At 42.3% G+C, this 16540-nt stretch overlaps 1 protein-coding gene across 1 annotated transcript in view; it reads right to left on the minus strand.

The window, feature by feature from the left end:
• Nucleotides 1-16540, minus strand: part of ighmbp2 (immunoglobulin mu DNA binding protein 2) — a 62503-nt gene that overhangs the window by 23942 nt on the left and 22021 nt on the right. Inside the window, exons 7-10 of the mRNA XM_078415138.1 lie at nucleotides 13488-13688; nucleotides 12638-12785; nucleotides 11182-11356; nucleotides 6270-6452 (exon numbers count right to left, since the gene is read on the minus strand). Coding sequence (XP_078271264.1) covers nucleotides 6270-6452; nucleotides 11182-11356; nucleotides 12638-12785; nucleotides 13488-13688 — 707 coding nt within the window. The remainder of the gene's footprint in view (nucleotides 1-6269; nucleotides 6453-11181; nucleotides 11357-12637; nucleotides 12786-13487; nucleotides 13689-16540) is intronic.

A 16540-nucleotide genomic window follows, 5' to 3' on the forward strand; every position in this document is an offset into this window, starting at 1 on the left:
GAAGCTTGGAAAGAATGGAAGTAATTTCATTCCACCTCCCTCCTCCCACTCATTCTTCATCTTGCCAGCTTGCAGAATTGTTATTCCGTGAAGTGTTATGATCAAATTCAGTATTTTAATGGCCTGGTATGAGCACAAAGCCATTTTGCAAATCTTGTTCCTTTGAGTACATATGTGAAAACGCCTGCAATAACTCACACAAATATCACTGAAGGTCAATGCTCTTTTAAAACAAAATTTCCTTATAGCATATTAATCGGTATAAAATTGGGAATTCTGTTTTACCAAGGTATCATCTTACAAGATAGGATTAGCTAACAGGAGGTTACATCCATTATGATCAAATCAGTTGTCGGAGGTAATACAAATAATGCCCATTCTTCCTGGTATTAGAAAGGTAAATGGTACAACATCCACAAATTTTAAAACTCCAGGAAAGAGCTGAACAAAGTTTTGATTTCAAGAATAAAACAGAACAGATATGGGAACACTGGAATTTAATTTATGCTTTCAAAATCATATAATCCAATCCCTTTAAGTCTGTTCCACTATAATTAAATCATGGCTGATACTCACCAGAATTTCACTGACACACCTTCGATCTATATCCCTTACTATATAAAATCAGTCTTAAATTTTCTATTGAAGCAGCATGTACTATCTATCTAGAAAGTTATTGATTTTGATCACTCTTGGCATTAAGAGGTACTTTCCAATTGTGCTGCTAAATGATCTAATTTTACTTTTAAGATATGTGTTCCTGGTTTACCCTACCACAGTTTATCATTTTAAACACCATGGTCCAGATCCAATGTCAATCAATCTCCAAACCCAAGAATACACACTGGGTTAATAAACCAGTCCTCATAACATTCTAGTAAACAAATGATCTGTTCTTTCCAAAATCAACATGACTTTCCGGGTCTATGGTGTAAAAACAAATATGGTTCTCCAGATTGGTTTAACCAAGACACAACAGATGAAATATCTGTACCTGTGCATTCCATTCCCCCTGAAATAATGACAAACATTCTCTTAGTCCTCCTAAATAGGTTTATTGCCTATACACTGGTAAATACCTTCTCAAACATACCAGCTAAAATAGTGAAAAAAAAGACACCAAGTGCTTTTTGACACCAAGTAAATCAGTAAAGCAGACACCAAATAAATCAGCGGGTCAAGCAGCATCTCTGGAGAACATGGAGAAGTGACCTTTCAGGTCGGGACCCATATCAAACTGATTGGGGGAGGGGGGGAGGTAAGAAAGCCCCCTATCCCTGTTCTCCCCCTGGCATCATCATCCAGAGGCCCAGGCACTCTTTCCACGGTGAATGCATTTGTACTTCCAATTTAGTACACAGCATTTGATGTTCACAATTTGCTCTGCTCTATACAAGAGAAACCAAATGCAATTGGGATTACTTGAGTTTCACATTAAATGTGACCTTGAGTTTGCAGTTGCCTGTCACTTAATTCTCCATTCCATTCCCACTCAAAAATCCTACAATGAAGCCTAATGTAAGCACAATATACAACTCATCTTTCATCGAGACATTTTGCAGACCTTGGGACTCAATGTTAAATTCAACAATTTTGGATAACTCGTCTTTTTAGTTTTGTCATTTTGAGCCAGTTCTGATGGAAGGTCATTTATCTGTGTTATTAACTCAATTTTGCCCTCTCCAGAGATACCAGCTAACCTGCTGAGTATGTTTGGCATTCTCTTTTACTTCAAATTCCTAATAACTGCTGTGTTCTGCATTCAGACTTTACTTTAGACTTTAGAGATAGAGTGTGGAAACAGGCCCTTCGGCCCAACGAGTCCGTGCCAACCAGCGATCTCCCCATATACTTTAAGAAAATAACTGCAGATGCTGGTACAAATCGAAGGTATTTATTCACAAAATGCTGGAGTAACTCAGCAGGTCAGGCAGCATCTCAGGAGAGAAGGAATGGGTGACGTTTCGGGTCGAGACCCTTCCTCAGACTGATGTCAGGGGGGCGGGGCAAAGGAAGGATATAGGTGGAGACAGGAAGTTAGAGGGAGAACTGGGAAGGGGAGGGGAAGAGAGGGACAGAGGAACTATCTAAAGTTGGAGAAGTCAATGTTCATACCGCTGGGCTGCAAGCTGCCCAACCGAAATATGAGGTGCTGTTCCTCCAATTTCTGGTGGGCCTCACTATGGCACTGGAGGAGGCCCATGACAGAAAGGTCAGACTGGGAGTTGGAGGGGGAGTTGAAGTGCTCAGCCACCGGGAGATCAGGTTGGTTAAGGCGGACTGAGCGAAGGTGTTGAGCGAAACGATCGCCGAGCCTGCGTTTGGTTTTGCTGATATAAAGAAGTTGACATCTAGAGCAGTGGATACAATAGATGAGGTGGAGGAGGTGCTGCCTGACCCGCTGAGTTACCCCATATACTTGCACTATCCTACATATTACGGACAATTTACAATTTTACAGAAGCCAAATAACCTACGACCCTGCATGTCTTTTAGAGTGTGGGAGTGAAAACTGGAGCACCCGATAAAAACAATGCTGAACTACTATCTACCTCTTTGGTGACTATCCTTGATCGGACTTTGCTGGCTTTACCTTGCACTAAACGTTATGCCCTTATCATGTATCTATATACTGTAAAACGATTGTAATCATGTATTGTCTTTCTGCTGACTGGTTAGCACGCAACAAAGGCTTTTCACCGTATCTCGGTACGCGCGACAGTAAACTAAACTGAAAACCCACACGGTCACAGGGAGGAGGTATAAACTCCGTACAGACAACACCCGTAGTCAGGATCGAACCCGGGTCTCTGGCACTGCAGCTCTACCACTGCACCACTGTGCCGTCCCTTCCAGTTGTTCCATATTGCATAACCGCAGTCCTAAATCTCCCAGGCTAAAATTTGTACTGACAGCCGGTGAGTTTATCTCAGTAAGCAATACAACTGCCAAAGGTAGGGAGTAAATCAAAAGGCAGCATGACTGGATGAACAATGCAATGTTACTTGTGAGTGGATGGCTGCACGCCATCTAGTGCCTTTTACTTATGTGCTGATCTCTGGTCATTGATCTAACAACCCAATATCGTCCTCCAATCGAACCTACAGCATTACGTTTGACATGGCAGACCTCATATTTGAGATCAGAGTAGGAAATATTACAACTTGGTAAGAGGAATGAGGAAAGCAATATAAACTAAATGATATAATTTTAAAAAGAGGTAAGAAACAATAGGACTTTTTTTGACGGGGCGGGCGCAGGAGGAGGGTATATAGAGGGTACAATGTGAGAAAGCTATTTTAAACAAAGAATAAGATACATAGATTTTGAAGGTAAAGAAATTATGCTAAGCCTCTGTAAGGTGTGTTCAAGGACTCATCTGGGCATACACTGTAGGAGCGATTTTATTTATTTGCCCTATTACCATTTTGTTTTGCTTTAAACTATCACCCTCCATCATTTAATAACGTCTACCCCTCACTCAACAAAAACTTTCTTCTTTGTTCCATATTGTTTTTTTCCCATCCCTGTACTTGTTTTAAAAATAAAATGTTTTTATTTAACACGTCTAATAGGCCAGCTTACCAAATTTTAGCTTACCAGTCTGTTTGTCTTTCTTCTTTTCTTGTCTATTTGTTAGTGTTAGATGTATGAAATAGTCTATCTGTAGCTGTGTATATGTGGGGGGTGGTGGGGGGGTGGGGGAAACCTTTAAAAATCTCTTCCTCAACGGAGATGCGACCCTTTCCGAGTCGTATCTCCGTTTGTGCTGGAAAAAAAAACGCGGGGCCTTCCATCGCCCGCGGGGCCTTCCATCGCCCGGTGCGGCTCGGCCGCTGGACTTAACAGTGCCCGGTGCGGCTCGGCCGCGGGGCCTTCCATCGCCCGGTACGGCCGCGGGACGGCTCAGCACCAGGTGCGGCTCGGCCGCGGGGGCTTCCATCGCCCGGCGCGGACGTGGGATGTTTCAGCGCCCGGTGTGGCTCGGCCGCGGGGACTTGGGCGTGCGGAAGTTTTGTTGCCTCCATCGCCCTAACATCGCCCGGCGGGGCTCGGTCGCGGGACCTAACATCGCCCGGCGCGGCGCGGCCGCGGGACTTTACATCGCTGGTGTGGCTCAGCCGCGGGGCCTTCCATCGCCCGGCGCAGCTCGGCAGCGGGACTTAGCTGCGCACGGTACAGCCGCGGGGCCTTCCATCGCCCGGCTCGGCCGCGGGATGTTTCAGCGCCCGTTGTGGCTCGGCCGCGGGGACTTGGGAGTACGGAAGTTTTGTTGCCTCCATCACAGTGAGGGGGTGTTTGGAGTCACTGTGATGGGTGTTTGTGTTGGGGTTATGCGTCTTGTGTTTCTTTTTTGTGTGACTGCTGGTAACGTAATTTCGTTCGGTACCTTGGTACCGAATGACAAATAAAGGCTCTGTATTCTGTATTCTGTATTCTGTATCAATCAAAATTTGAATACGAAATCTTAAAGCAAGACACATGGATAGGTGACCGTGATGAAAAGATCAATTAAAGAGGTAGATTTTAACAAAGATAATAAAAATGAAAACAGAGAGATCAATACGAGGAGGAGATTCCAGTGGAGTTGTGAAGCGTGGTGGTGGAAAGGGCCAAATAAGTGTTTCTGAATTATATCACAGAGTTGGAGCATAGATGAGGAACAGTACAAGCCAAGGATAGATCCTTTGGGAGGTAATGATGCATCGAATGAGAAGCCACTGCAAGTGATTACCTGGCAATGACTGGATAGAAGAGAATGGAACTGTGCAAGGACAGTCCCAGCTCGCTGGGCAGCAATGTTCTCTGAAGCTTCTGACATAATTGACAGGTGACCTGCTTCAGATTACGATTGTCACAGACACTCGAGATAACATGAGTGATTTTGACAATGATCTTTTCACAACTGTAATACAGTGAACATAGAAATGTACAGCACGGGAACACATCCTTTGCCCACAATGTCTATGCCAAACAAGATGCCAAGTTAAACTAATCTCTCCCTGCATATCATGTACCCATCTAAATGCCTCTTAAACACTCCTATCTGCCTCCACTGGCAGCGCATTCCAGACACATATCACCCTCTCTATAAAGTAACCTGCCCAGTACATCTTTTTTTAACTTTGCTCCTCTCACCTTAAAGCTATGCCCTCTAGTCTTTGAAATTTCTAACCTGGAAAAAAGTTTCTGTCATCATTTTATATACTTCTATCAAATCTTCCCTCAACCTCTGCCATTTTAACGAAAATAATCCAAGTTTGTTTAACCTCTCCTTGTAGATAATTCCCCCCTAATCCAGGCAACAGATCCAGTAATAGGGCACAAACCATACGAGAGAGAATCATACAAGAAGCACTGGTACAGGAAGGTTTGGCATAGATTTGTTAGGTGACAACACATTCATGAGCTGGAGAAGAAGAGGGATGGAGATTAGGTGTAGTTTTCAAAGAGCAATTTTGAGGATGGCGTGGGGTAGAATTATAACAGTACTTGAGGAGAAAGCACAATTAACAACACAAGATACCGTGAGGAACATGGAGAAACAGATGTTCACCTTCTGATGGAAATAAGGTCAAAAGAAAGAGGACATGAAAAATAAAAGAGAAACAATAAGGGTTTACAATGACAGGATGAAGAGAGAGATAGATGGAGGAAATTTGGTGTGATGGTCTAGGTGATAAGAGGCCACAAAAGGCAGCTGGCCTCAATACTGGTGACAAATTCCATGAGCTGCATTAAAGTGAGCGTGGTGGAGGCAGGGAAGGCATTAAGATGACAATTTATAGAAAGATGTCTCAGAAATTAACTATGAAGGTACTAAAATACTGTGCGGTTGAAAACTGTTAAATCTCTTGCATCGTTTCATTAAAGGGCATAGTTTTAAGATGAGAGGGGCAAAGTTTAAAGGCGATGTGCAGGGCAAGCATTTCTAACACAGTTGTTAAATGCCTGTAACGCGCTGCTGGGGTTGGTGGTTGAAGTAGATACGTTAGTTAGTGGCATTAAAACACTTTTGGATAAGCATATGAATATGCAGGGAATGGAGGGATATGGGGCGTGTGCAGGTAGATAGCTGATGGTCTTGGCATCATGTTCCGCACATTGTGGGCCCAAGGGCCTGTTCTTGTGCTGTATTGGTCTATGTTCGCGCAAAGATGACAGGTCATCATTCTGAATAGTTCATTATGTTCCTCTCTCACTCAGAAAGTTGTCAATCTGCGGGATGTTTGAAGCAGTTTCAGCTTGTATTTCATTACCGTGCTTACATTAGAAGATGTGTTGCCACCATCTTGTGAGCAACAAGTCGTCCTCCGTACATCTGCTTGGAAGCCCACTGCATTATAACATTGTGCATCCGATACTGCACAGTCAGCATTCTCACAACCCGCTCACCATACTTCTGGATTAGCCGCTCCATCAAGCTGAGTGATAGGCCTTTAGCTGCAGCCCTGTTGGGAATGTGCAAAGAACAGTTAAGCTTTAAAGAAAATTCAGAGATGGAAGATGAATACATTCAATTAAGGTCAAAGCACAAGAATTTTTAAGGATATTATTAGAAATGTCCAAATTTGCTGATTATCTTCAAAATGTAATTATACCATATTAAACTTAACTAGGCTTCATTAGTTTGTAAAAGCCATTATAAAATAATTAAGCATTTCAAATTGACCAGAGTATAGCATTCAACTTTGATGGAGTTTTATTTAAATATTGCATGTGCTTCCTTGAAATATCTCTGTATTATGGCAGTTGTTGGTATCACACATTAATGTTGTACAGGGCCCAATATCATTACTCAGTACTGGAATAAAAACCTTGCATACAAGTTGGATGATCAGTTTTATTTATTTTCAAAGAAAATTTGTAAGAAAAGTCTGGAAAATTACTAGTGCACCCATCCAGTGCAAAGCTCAGTCAAAATTCACCACTGCAAAGCTCCATTAATGCTATCAATAAATATGGCAAAATGAAAAATGATATTGCAGGTTTACTTTTATTTTTATATATCAAAAAATGATTCATCATAGAATTCATAACAACATCCATTTATCATTTGTGTCCATTCTTACTCATTCCTGATGGTGGCCTGCTGTTTTGAACTACTGCAATTCATATGCTGACAGCTTGGTACGAGTGGGGATTTCCAAATGAGGTCAGTGGATTGACAATATATAATCAGGGTGAGGTGATGACTAAACAACCAGGGAATTTGGGAGACAAAAGAACATTACGAGGAGCAGAAGTTGGACAGCTGGTCCCTTGGGTCAGCTCGGCCATTCAATAAGATCAAGCTGATCTAATCATGATCTCTGCGCCACTTTCCCATTCTCTCCTCGTACCTCTCGACTCCCATCTAGTTCAAATGAAGGTCTATCTTGGATTTGATTATATTCAAATTCTCTGCACAAGTATCTCAAGCACCATCACTCTCAGTCTGAAGAAGGGTCTCGGCCCGAAACGCCACCCATTCCTTCTATTCAGAGATGCTGCCATATCGAGAGTAACTCAGTGGGTCAGGCAGCATCTCTAGAGAACATGGATAGATGATGGTCCTAGTTACTCCAGCATTTTGTGTCTATCTTCGATTTAAACCAGCATCTGCAGTCCTTTCCTATACATATCTCAAGAAGAGAATTCCAGAGTTTTGACCCTTTCAGTGAAAAATATTCCACCTTTTCTCCAATGGAAATAAAACTATGCTCCTAGTTCTACAAACCCTCAACTAGAAGAAACATCCTGCCTGCATCCACATGGTAAATCCATGGTTAAATTCACTAAATCACTGCATGTTGACTCTGCTTGATTGGCTTATGATTTTCTAAATGTCCTGCTATTACCTCCTGCTATTACCTCCTTAATAATGGACTTTAGCATTTTCTCATGGGTCTTGTCTTTTTAAATAGTGGCACAGCAATTTAGGGGTCTGTGGTGTCCAATCTGTCACAATCGTTGTCTGGGTTAGGAAGGGTCCCCAGAATTCACATTCACTCGGTCCACCACGGCAACTATGTTGATATGAATCTGTTCACATTTAAGCTTTGTCCTGTCTTGAAATTATTGCCTTGAAAAGGTTCTCACACTTCCTTCATAAGGTATTGATTGTAGATTGGATTATATAACCAAACCGAATCTTACACTCGTACACATGGGCTTTCCAACATAGAGATTACAAGCAGAAATCCTGTTTGCTTTTACTCCCAACCGAAGTTCAAGAAATTTGCCCATCGACAAAGTGTTGGCTAATTCAACCAAGTGGATTTCTGCAATCTGTGGCAAAGCAGTCAGTGCTCTCCCATCAATTGCAACTATAAAAGCAAAAAATACAGGAAACATAGACCAAAATGGGCAGCATGTGTGGGAAGAAAAACAATCACGAGAACTTTATTTCTCTTTCCAAAGATGCTGCCTGAGTTGCTGAATATTGACAGTTTTTTCTGTTTTTACTTCAGACCTCCAACATCTGCAGGCTTTGATTGCTGAGACCTACACCATTCCACAGGCATTGTGTCGGCCTTGGCTCTGGTACTCAAGGTTACCACAAATATCAAAACAGCTCCGGCCACAAGGAACACAGGATATATGTGACAGGAATAAACAACCACATGCCTCCTTAAACAAAGATGAATAAGGTCTGCTTCCACAAATATCAATTAGAACATTTCATTCAATGTAAAAAACAGTATAGAAAGCAAAGGAGATTTTTTTTTAAAACAGAGAAGGAAAGAAATGTGGGGATGAGAGACAAAAATAAAGAAATGGTGCTTTTAAAGATCTCCAAAACAATTTAAATTAAAAGGATGCAGTTTCATTTCTTCAAAAAGTTTTCAATGCCTGAGATTTTTCTACAGTAAAGTTACATTTTAAAAATGATCTTCAATGAGCAAATCTGACTTTTTTTCTTGGACAAAATGCACTAGAGTAACTCAGTGGGTCAGGCAGCATCTTTAGAGAACATGGATAGATGATGTTCCTAGTCGGGTCCCTCTTCAGCCTGAAGAAGGGTCCCCGAAGAAGGGTTTCAACCAGGAATGTCATCTATCCATGTTCTCCAGAGTTGCTACCTGACCTGCTAATTTACTCCAGCACTCTGTCATTTTTTTGTAAACCAGCAGCTGCAGTTCCTTGTTTCTCTTTCAAACTTTTTCTGGCTTGGCTTGGATACTGATGTACATTATGGAAATGCCATAAACTTAGCCCCTTTTATGCATTTGACTGCCCGTCTATTAGCAAAGTGAATAGTACAGCAAAGCATCAGACGGAGCAAACTGCCTTGGACTGCTGCATTGAACTTTTCAATACCAGAGTGGTGACAACCTGGTCTAAGTTTGAACTTGCACTTAATGCCTGCATGGCTCAGAAACGCACTGAAAACACAAACCTCCCACACATTAATCTCCAAACACTATAATCACTGCATTATGGCTTTAATACTACAGTAGAACCTCAATCAGTCAATTAATATTTAGAAGATTCTGAAACATTATTACTCCAAAGTACTCCCAGGTGGCTGATGAACTAGTCCAGTAAAAAGCTAAGGATTGTACATAAGAAAGGTCCCATATTTGATCTTGGTCGGTGTTGAATTAGCCCCTAATACATGTAAAATGGCTCAAAGGGTCTAAAATTGGCTAAAGGAACCCTAATTAGAGAAAGCATCATGAAACAGACATTTAGCAGGCAACCTTTAGTATCACAACTTTCTAATCCAGTGCAAGATGGCTTTTGAAATTGTACACAAAAGGACCCTCCCTTATACTCTCTATCTCACTAAAATAAAAGGTAATGTTGAGTGGCCGCTTGGGATCTCAATTCATTACAAGAGAACAAATGAGAAATCAAAACATGCTCAAACTGCTTACAGGTGGAATATTTTTAGAGGTTGTGTGAAATATTTCAAATGTTGATGTTTTATTAGATAATTATTTTCATTATGAAAATCATTGAACGTTGCAGCACCGAATGAATCAATTAGATGCTATGTAACTGAACCAACTATTCAGCAAAAAAATCCAACTCAAATCATTCTACTCTGTCCCTTGCAATTTAAAAAAAAAATCCTATTCTAAAATGATTTTGAATCTTCTTCCCCCATCTCTGAAAACCTCCAATCCAATTAAAATTTGTTGTTTTCCTAAGACATGGCTAAATGATCTTTCATTAATTATCTTTTGTAATTAGCTTTAAATCCACATGCTCTCTTCATTGTGCTCTTTACAGCCACTGTAACAGGTTTCTTGTAAATCATTGTTTCTTGCAGATGACCCTCACTAGGTGGTATCGTAGGCAATGGAGTTGGTTATCAAAAATTACAGCAGGCTCTTGATCAGCTGGGCAAGTAGACTTTAGTGTAGTGAGCAAGAGTTCAGAAGACTTTCAGTACATTGACCATGAGTACAGAAGTTGGGATGCCATGTTACGATTTTTGGTATGACTGTATGGTAAATCCACTTCCTTGTATGTTTTTACATACTTAGCTAATAAATTAATTACAATTACAATTATACAAGATGATGGCGAGGCCACATTTGGAATAGTGTTTTGTTTTGGTCACCCTGCTATAAGAAGGATATCAACCCGCTAGAAAGAGTACAGAGAAAATTTACTGGGAATGTTGCAAGGACTTGAGGAGCTGAGCTGTAGGACTAGTATTTTTATTCATTGAGTGCAGGAGGGGTGATCGTTTTGAGGTTTATAAAATCATGAGAATACCTAGGGTGAATGCGCAGAGTCTTTTACCCAGGGTTGGGGAATCAAAAAACAGAGGACATAGGTTTAAGGTGAGAGGGGCAAGATTTAATAGGAACTTGAGGGGCAACGTTTGGTCAGTAAAGACTGAAGTAGGGTCCCGACCCAGATCATCACCTATGCCTTTTCTCCAGTGGTACTGTCTGACATGTCAAGTTGGATGCTGTGCAAAAAAGCTTTCTGAACCTTTTTCTCCAAACACCGAATTAAACCTCTCAGGATATTCTCCCATCTGTCCTAGCCTGTAGCATGGAACCACAGTCTCAAGAGCACTCTTCTCCAGTCTTTGCATACAAACTTTCGGGAACCTTATTTTACTGGATATCTTCTAGACGTAAGAGTTCAAAAATATTGTCCAAACAAAATGTTTTTTTTGCAGGAGAGAGAAGTATAAAAGTATGAAGAAATTCTCACAACTTTGCGTGAACTTACTTGCGAGAAATAATGGTTGGAGGAAGTTGTTTGTGATCTCCAGCCAGGATGCATTTTGGAGCCTTCATTAACGGTATCCAGCAGCTTGCTTCTAGTGCCTGTGCACACTCATCAATCACCACAAGATCAAAATAATCATCCGGCAAGAGTTTTAATGGACCATCGTCAGAAGCACCTATGCATAACAAAGAAAACTGTAAAAACAAAACAGTACATGAGCACTGGTCATAGTCGCACAGCGGTAGAGTTGCTGCCTTACAGCGAATGCAGCACCGGAGACCCAGGTTCGATCCCCATTACGGGTGCTGTCTGTGCGGAGCTTGTACCTGGTGACCTGCGTGGGTTTTCTTCAAGATCTTCGGTTTCCTCCCACACTCCAAAGACGTACAGGTTTGTAGGTTAATTGGCTTGGTGTAAATGTAAAAATTGTCCCGAGTGGGTGTAGGATAGTGTTAATGTGCGGAGATCGCTGGCCGGCGCGGACCCGGTGGGCCGAAGGGCCTGTTTCCGCGCTGTATCTCTAAACTAAACTAAACACTGACACTATACTGTCAGAATAGCTTTTAAACAGTAGGAATCTTTCTCCCAAGATGGAAACATCAAATACAAGAGGCCACAGCTTTACGTTGAGAAGGACAAAGTTTAAAGGAGATGTGTGTGGCAAATGACTTTTCACTGATGGTGGTGAGTGCCTGGAACATGATGCTGGAGGTGAGAGTTGGAATAGATTCATTTAAAAGCCTTCTGGATTGGGTTGTGGATTGGCAGGGAATGGATGATATGGATATGATACGGATATGGGTTATGAGCAAGTAGATATCTGATGGTTCGGTACATTCTTGGCATCAGGTTCGATGAGCCAAAGGGCCTGTTTTTTGTTCTATGTTCTAGTAGAGCCTAAATACTCATTCCTTGTGTGCAATGCAATGGAATTCTCATACAAATTTAAATTGCTAAATGGGATTAGAGCCTTTCATGAGCATAATGTGACTTCCGTAATTCCAAAACAACACAATGCACATCGAGGGCACAGATGTGATTAATCCTCACAGAATGCTCAATTATAACTCCCCCTGTGAAACTAATTTACACATATGTCATTAACAGTTAGTGTGAGCCAAGCAGAGCATCAGGAACTAGGTCCCTGGTCTAGACCTAAACACAGAGTAGGTCTACTCTAGGGACCTATGAAGGGAAAGTTTTGTACAGACAACATTTCGGGTCGGGAACCTGTGTCAGACTGGAGAAGGATCCCAACCTGAAACGTTGTGTGTCGATTTACCTCCACAGATGCTGCCTAGCACGCTGAGTACCTCCAGAAGTTTGGTTTGTTTTACTAAAGTTAATTAATTTCCGGGTTTGTGGAAAGGAGACAGTTATTCAAGGAAATGTAATTAATTGTTGTTTCTAATTGCGTAAATCCCACCCACGATCTTTGTTCGTTTCATAAATCTACCTGTGTTAGTTGCCAGGACGACACTGGCCTTTCTTAATATCTGTAATGTAGCTGCCTCTTCCCTCGCTCTCAGCTCCTTTCTCAAACTCTTAATCTCACCACGAAAGTGGACTTTCTGTCCTCTGTCCCGCGCCTTCTTCATTTTTGCCTTTGAATGAAAATGTGAGTTTTTATCTCAGCATAGAACATATTGCTACATTAACACAAGAAAATTGCAAAACATTGGTTTTTAGATGAGCAATGTTTTGAATTTTTCTATGAAGCTACTATGAAAGTGCTTCAGTTTTTCTGAAAATAATGTAAATGTAATTTAAAAAAATAAAGAAGTGAAACAAACAAATACAGTAAACTCACAATAATTGACATCAATATAGCGGATATTGATATAGCAGTCCGAGACCTCATTGCATCACACCTCTCCCCCCCCCCCCCCCACTTCCGCCACTCAACGAGATGGTGCCACATGGCGTACTTCCAGTTGCGGGCATGAAGAGCGAGCAGCATGAAGGCTGAGTGACTACTGGGCCCGTCCACGACGCACTGCGGGTGGGGCCAAAAGATCTGCGGTTCCTAAGCCTGTGAATTCCCACATGTTTAACCTTCCCCCCCCCCCCCTCCCCATCACAACGCGCGTTTCTCCTCTCTCGGCCTTGGGTTAAACTTTACCCCCCCTCACTCAGTTGTCGCATTTAGTGCAAGGTAAAGCCAGTAAAGTCAGATCAAGGTTCACCAATGAGGTAGATAGTAGTTCAGCACTGCTCTCTGGCTGTGGTAGGATGATTCAGTTACCTGATAACATCTGGGAAGAAACTTGCAAGGTTTAGTGTGCAACGGTGTGCAAGATACTTACAAAAGCCTGATCAATGTCCTTTCTGATCTCCAATACTATTTGGGCGTTATCTCCATGTGCCAACACTGCATCCAGAGAGTGGCGATGTATAGACTCATGCAGTCGTGCAGGGTGACCTAAACGCAGGACCTGTGCTTCAATTTGTGCCAGACGTTCTACAAGGTTGTCTACAGCAACATTAGAGGGAGCGCAGCAAAGTACCTTGGGGAATAAAAAGGAAACATAATGTCTAGACACCGTAACGGACTGATGAAGCAAGATGAATATTTGTCAGGATATACACAAATACTTTAAAATAGTTAAACCAAGGTTAAGGTTCCCGTGCTGTTGCCATATCAAGACACAGAAGACAATGATCTACACTCCCAGCAAATGCAGGTAGTTCTGCTATTATGCATGCTTCGATAAGCTGGTTATATATCACGTGATTCACAGAAACTGTTCGCATTATCTGTCTGAATTGGACATAATGCGAATATGACTGGAATGGAACTAGAGAACCACTTAAAAGATACTATAAAAATCGACAGGCAGAGAAAAAGCTGTCTTTGGGAAAAGAAAGTCAGGGAAAAAAAGTTTTCCTTGTAACCTCCCAGTAGTCATCAGACACAATTGTAAGTCTAATTATGTGTAGACATTGTGTGTCTCAGAATACAATCTGTCAGTTTCACTCTATCCCCTACTCCCAATTCCTCCGTCTACGGTGCATGTGTGCCCAGGATGAAGTTTTCCATATCAGGTCATCCGAGATGTCCTCATTCTTTAGGGAACGATGGTTCCCCCCTTCCATTATAGATGAGGCTCTCACTAGGGTCTCCTCGATATCCCGCATCTCTGCTCTTGCGCCCCCCTCCCCTCATTCGTAACAAGGACAGAGTCCCCCTTTGTCCTCACCTTCCACCCCATCAGCCATTGCATACAGCATGCAATCCTCCAACATTTTTGCCACCTCCAACGGGATCCCACTACTGGCCACATCTTCCCATCACCTTTCTGCTTTCCGCAGACCGTTCCCTGGTCAACTCATCCCTACCCACCAAACCACCCCCTCCCCAGGTACTTTCCCCTGCAACCGCAGGAGATGCAACACCTGCCCCTTTACCTCCCCCCTCAACTCCATCCAAGGACCCCTACAGTCTTTTCAGGTGAAGCAGAGGTTCACTTGCACCTCCTCCAACCTCATCTACTGTATCCGCTGTTCCAGGTGTCAACACCTGAATATCGACGAGACCAAGCGCAGGCTCAGCGATCGTTTTGCTGAACACCTCAGCTCAGTCCGCCTTAACCTACCTGATCTCCCGGTTGCTCAGCACTTTAAACCCCTCTCCCATTCCCAATCTGACCTTTCTGTCCTGAACCTCTTCCATTGTCAGAGTGAGGCCCAGCGCAAATTTGAGGAACAGAACCTCATATTTCGCTTGGGTAGTTTACACTGAGCATTGACTTCTCTAACTTCAAATAGTCCTTCCTTTCCCTCTCTCTCCATCCGTTCCCCCTTCCCAGTTCTCCCACCAGTCTTACTGTCTCCGACTACATTCTATCTTTGTCCCGCCCACTGCCCTGACATCAGTCTGAAGAAGGGTCTCGACCCGAAACCTCACCGATTCCTTCTCTGCAGAGATGCTGCCTGTCCCGCTGAGGTACTCCAGCACTTTGTGTCCATCTTTGGTATAAACCAGCATCTGCAGTTCCCTCAACACATCCTGCATAGTTATGACTCTCTCTTGTACACAAGTTCACTCAGGAAGGTGAATAAACGTAACATCCACTGCTAATCACGTCTGGTTTAAAATGCCAAAAGACCGCTTCATTAAATGTCATTAATTTTCAAAAACAACATCCTCCAATCTGTGATGGACAAATGAGAAACCTCACTGCAAACTTGTATCCCATATACAGAATCTTCTATGTCCAAGATGCACAAAATGAGCCAAGTTTCAGAGGACTTATAAAATCAATACAATTGTTTGCACAATGTTACAACTCTATTTGCTTTTTGTCAGTTGCTGTTGATAGTCACTCTGTTAAAATGCCCTCACATTTTCATCTAATCATCATCTTCTGCACCGAGAAACTTGCAGGAATCAACAGCTGCCAGCAATTAAAACTACAATTAATTACCATTAAACAAGTTATTTTCGTGAATTGATTTTGCATTAACTTTTTTCACAGACACAAGCAGTTAAACGTAGAAATCCAGAGGTTGTGGCCTCAGTACCTTGTGCTGCCACAGGTTGTGCTGCAACAGCACTTATCAGTGTACCAAGCCTTGGAATCAAGTGAGGAGTTGCTTCGTTTATTCACCACAGAAGCCAAAGTATGGACGATAAATTCAGATGAAGTTTTAATAAGATGTTACTTTCCTTAACTGTTGTTAAGTAACCTCTTCAAAAATTATTTTACAAGAACTCCATTTGTTCAGAATTTAATAAGGTAGAAGACATTTAGTGTAGACACAAAAAGCTGGAGTAACTCAGCGGGTCAGACTGCATCTCTGGAGAAAAGGAATGGGTGATGTTTCGGGTCGAGACCCTTCTTCTTCCTAGATGAGACAGTGAGTCATAGAGCACAGAAACGGGCACTTTGGTCCAACTCATCTGTGACGAACAAGATGACCCATCTAAGCTAGTCCCACTTGCCCAGACCTGGCCCTTAGCCACACAAACGTTTGCCATCCACTAACTTGGCCAAATGGCTAATAAATATTATTGTGCCTTCCTCAACTATTTCATGTGGTAGTTTGTTCCCTACCCACCACCCTTGGTGCAAAAATGTGTCCCCTCAAGTTCCTATTAAATATTTCTCCTCTCATCTAACACCTATGTCCTCTGGTTCTTGATTCCCCTACCCTAGGAAGAACTGTGCAATCATTCTATCTATTCTCCTTATGATTTTATACGTCTCTAGAAGATCACCTCTCAGCCTCCTGTGCTCCAAGAAGTGAAGTCCTAGCCTGCCCAACCTTTCCTTATAGCTCAGGGTCTCAGGACTGGGCAATATTCTCTTAAATCTTCTTGGTACTCCTTCCAGCATAATGGCATCTTTTCCATAGC

The sequence above is a fragment of the Rhinoraja longicauda genome, chromosome 18 (assembly GCF_053455715.1).
Source record: "Rhinoraja longicauda isolate Sanriku21f chromosome 18, sRhiLon1.1, whole genome shotgun sequence".
In the NCBI taxonomy this organism is placed as follows: domain Eukaryota; kingdom Metazoa; phylum Chordata; class Chondrichthyes; order Rajiformes; family Arhynchobatidae; genus Rhinoraja; species Rhinoraja longicauda.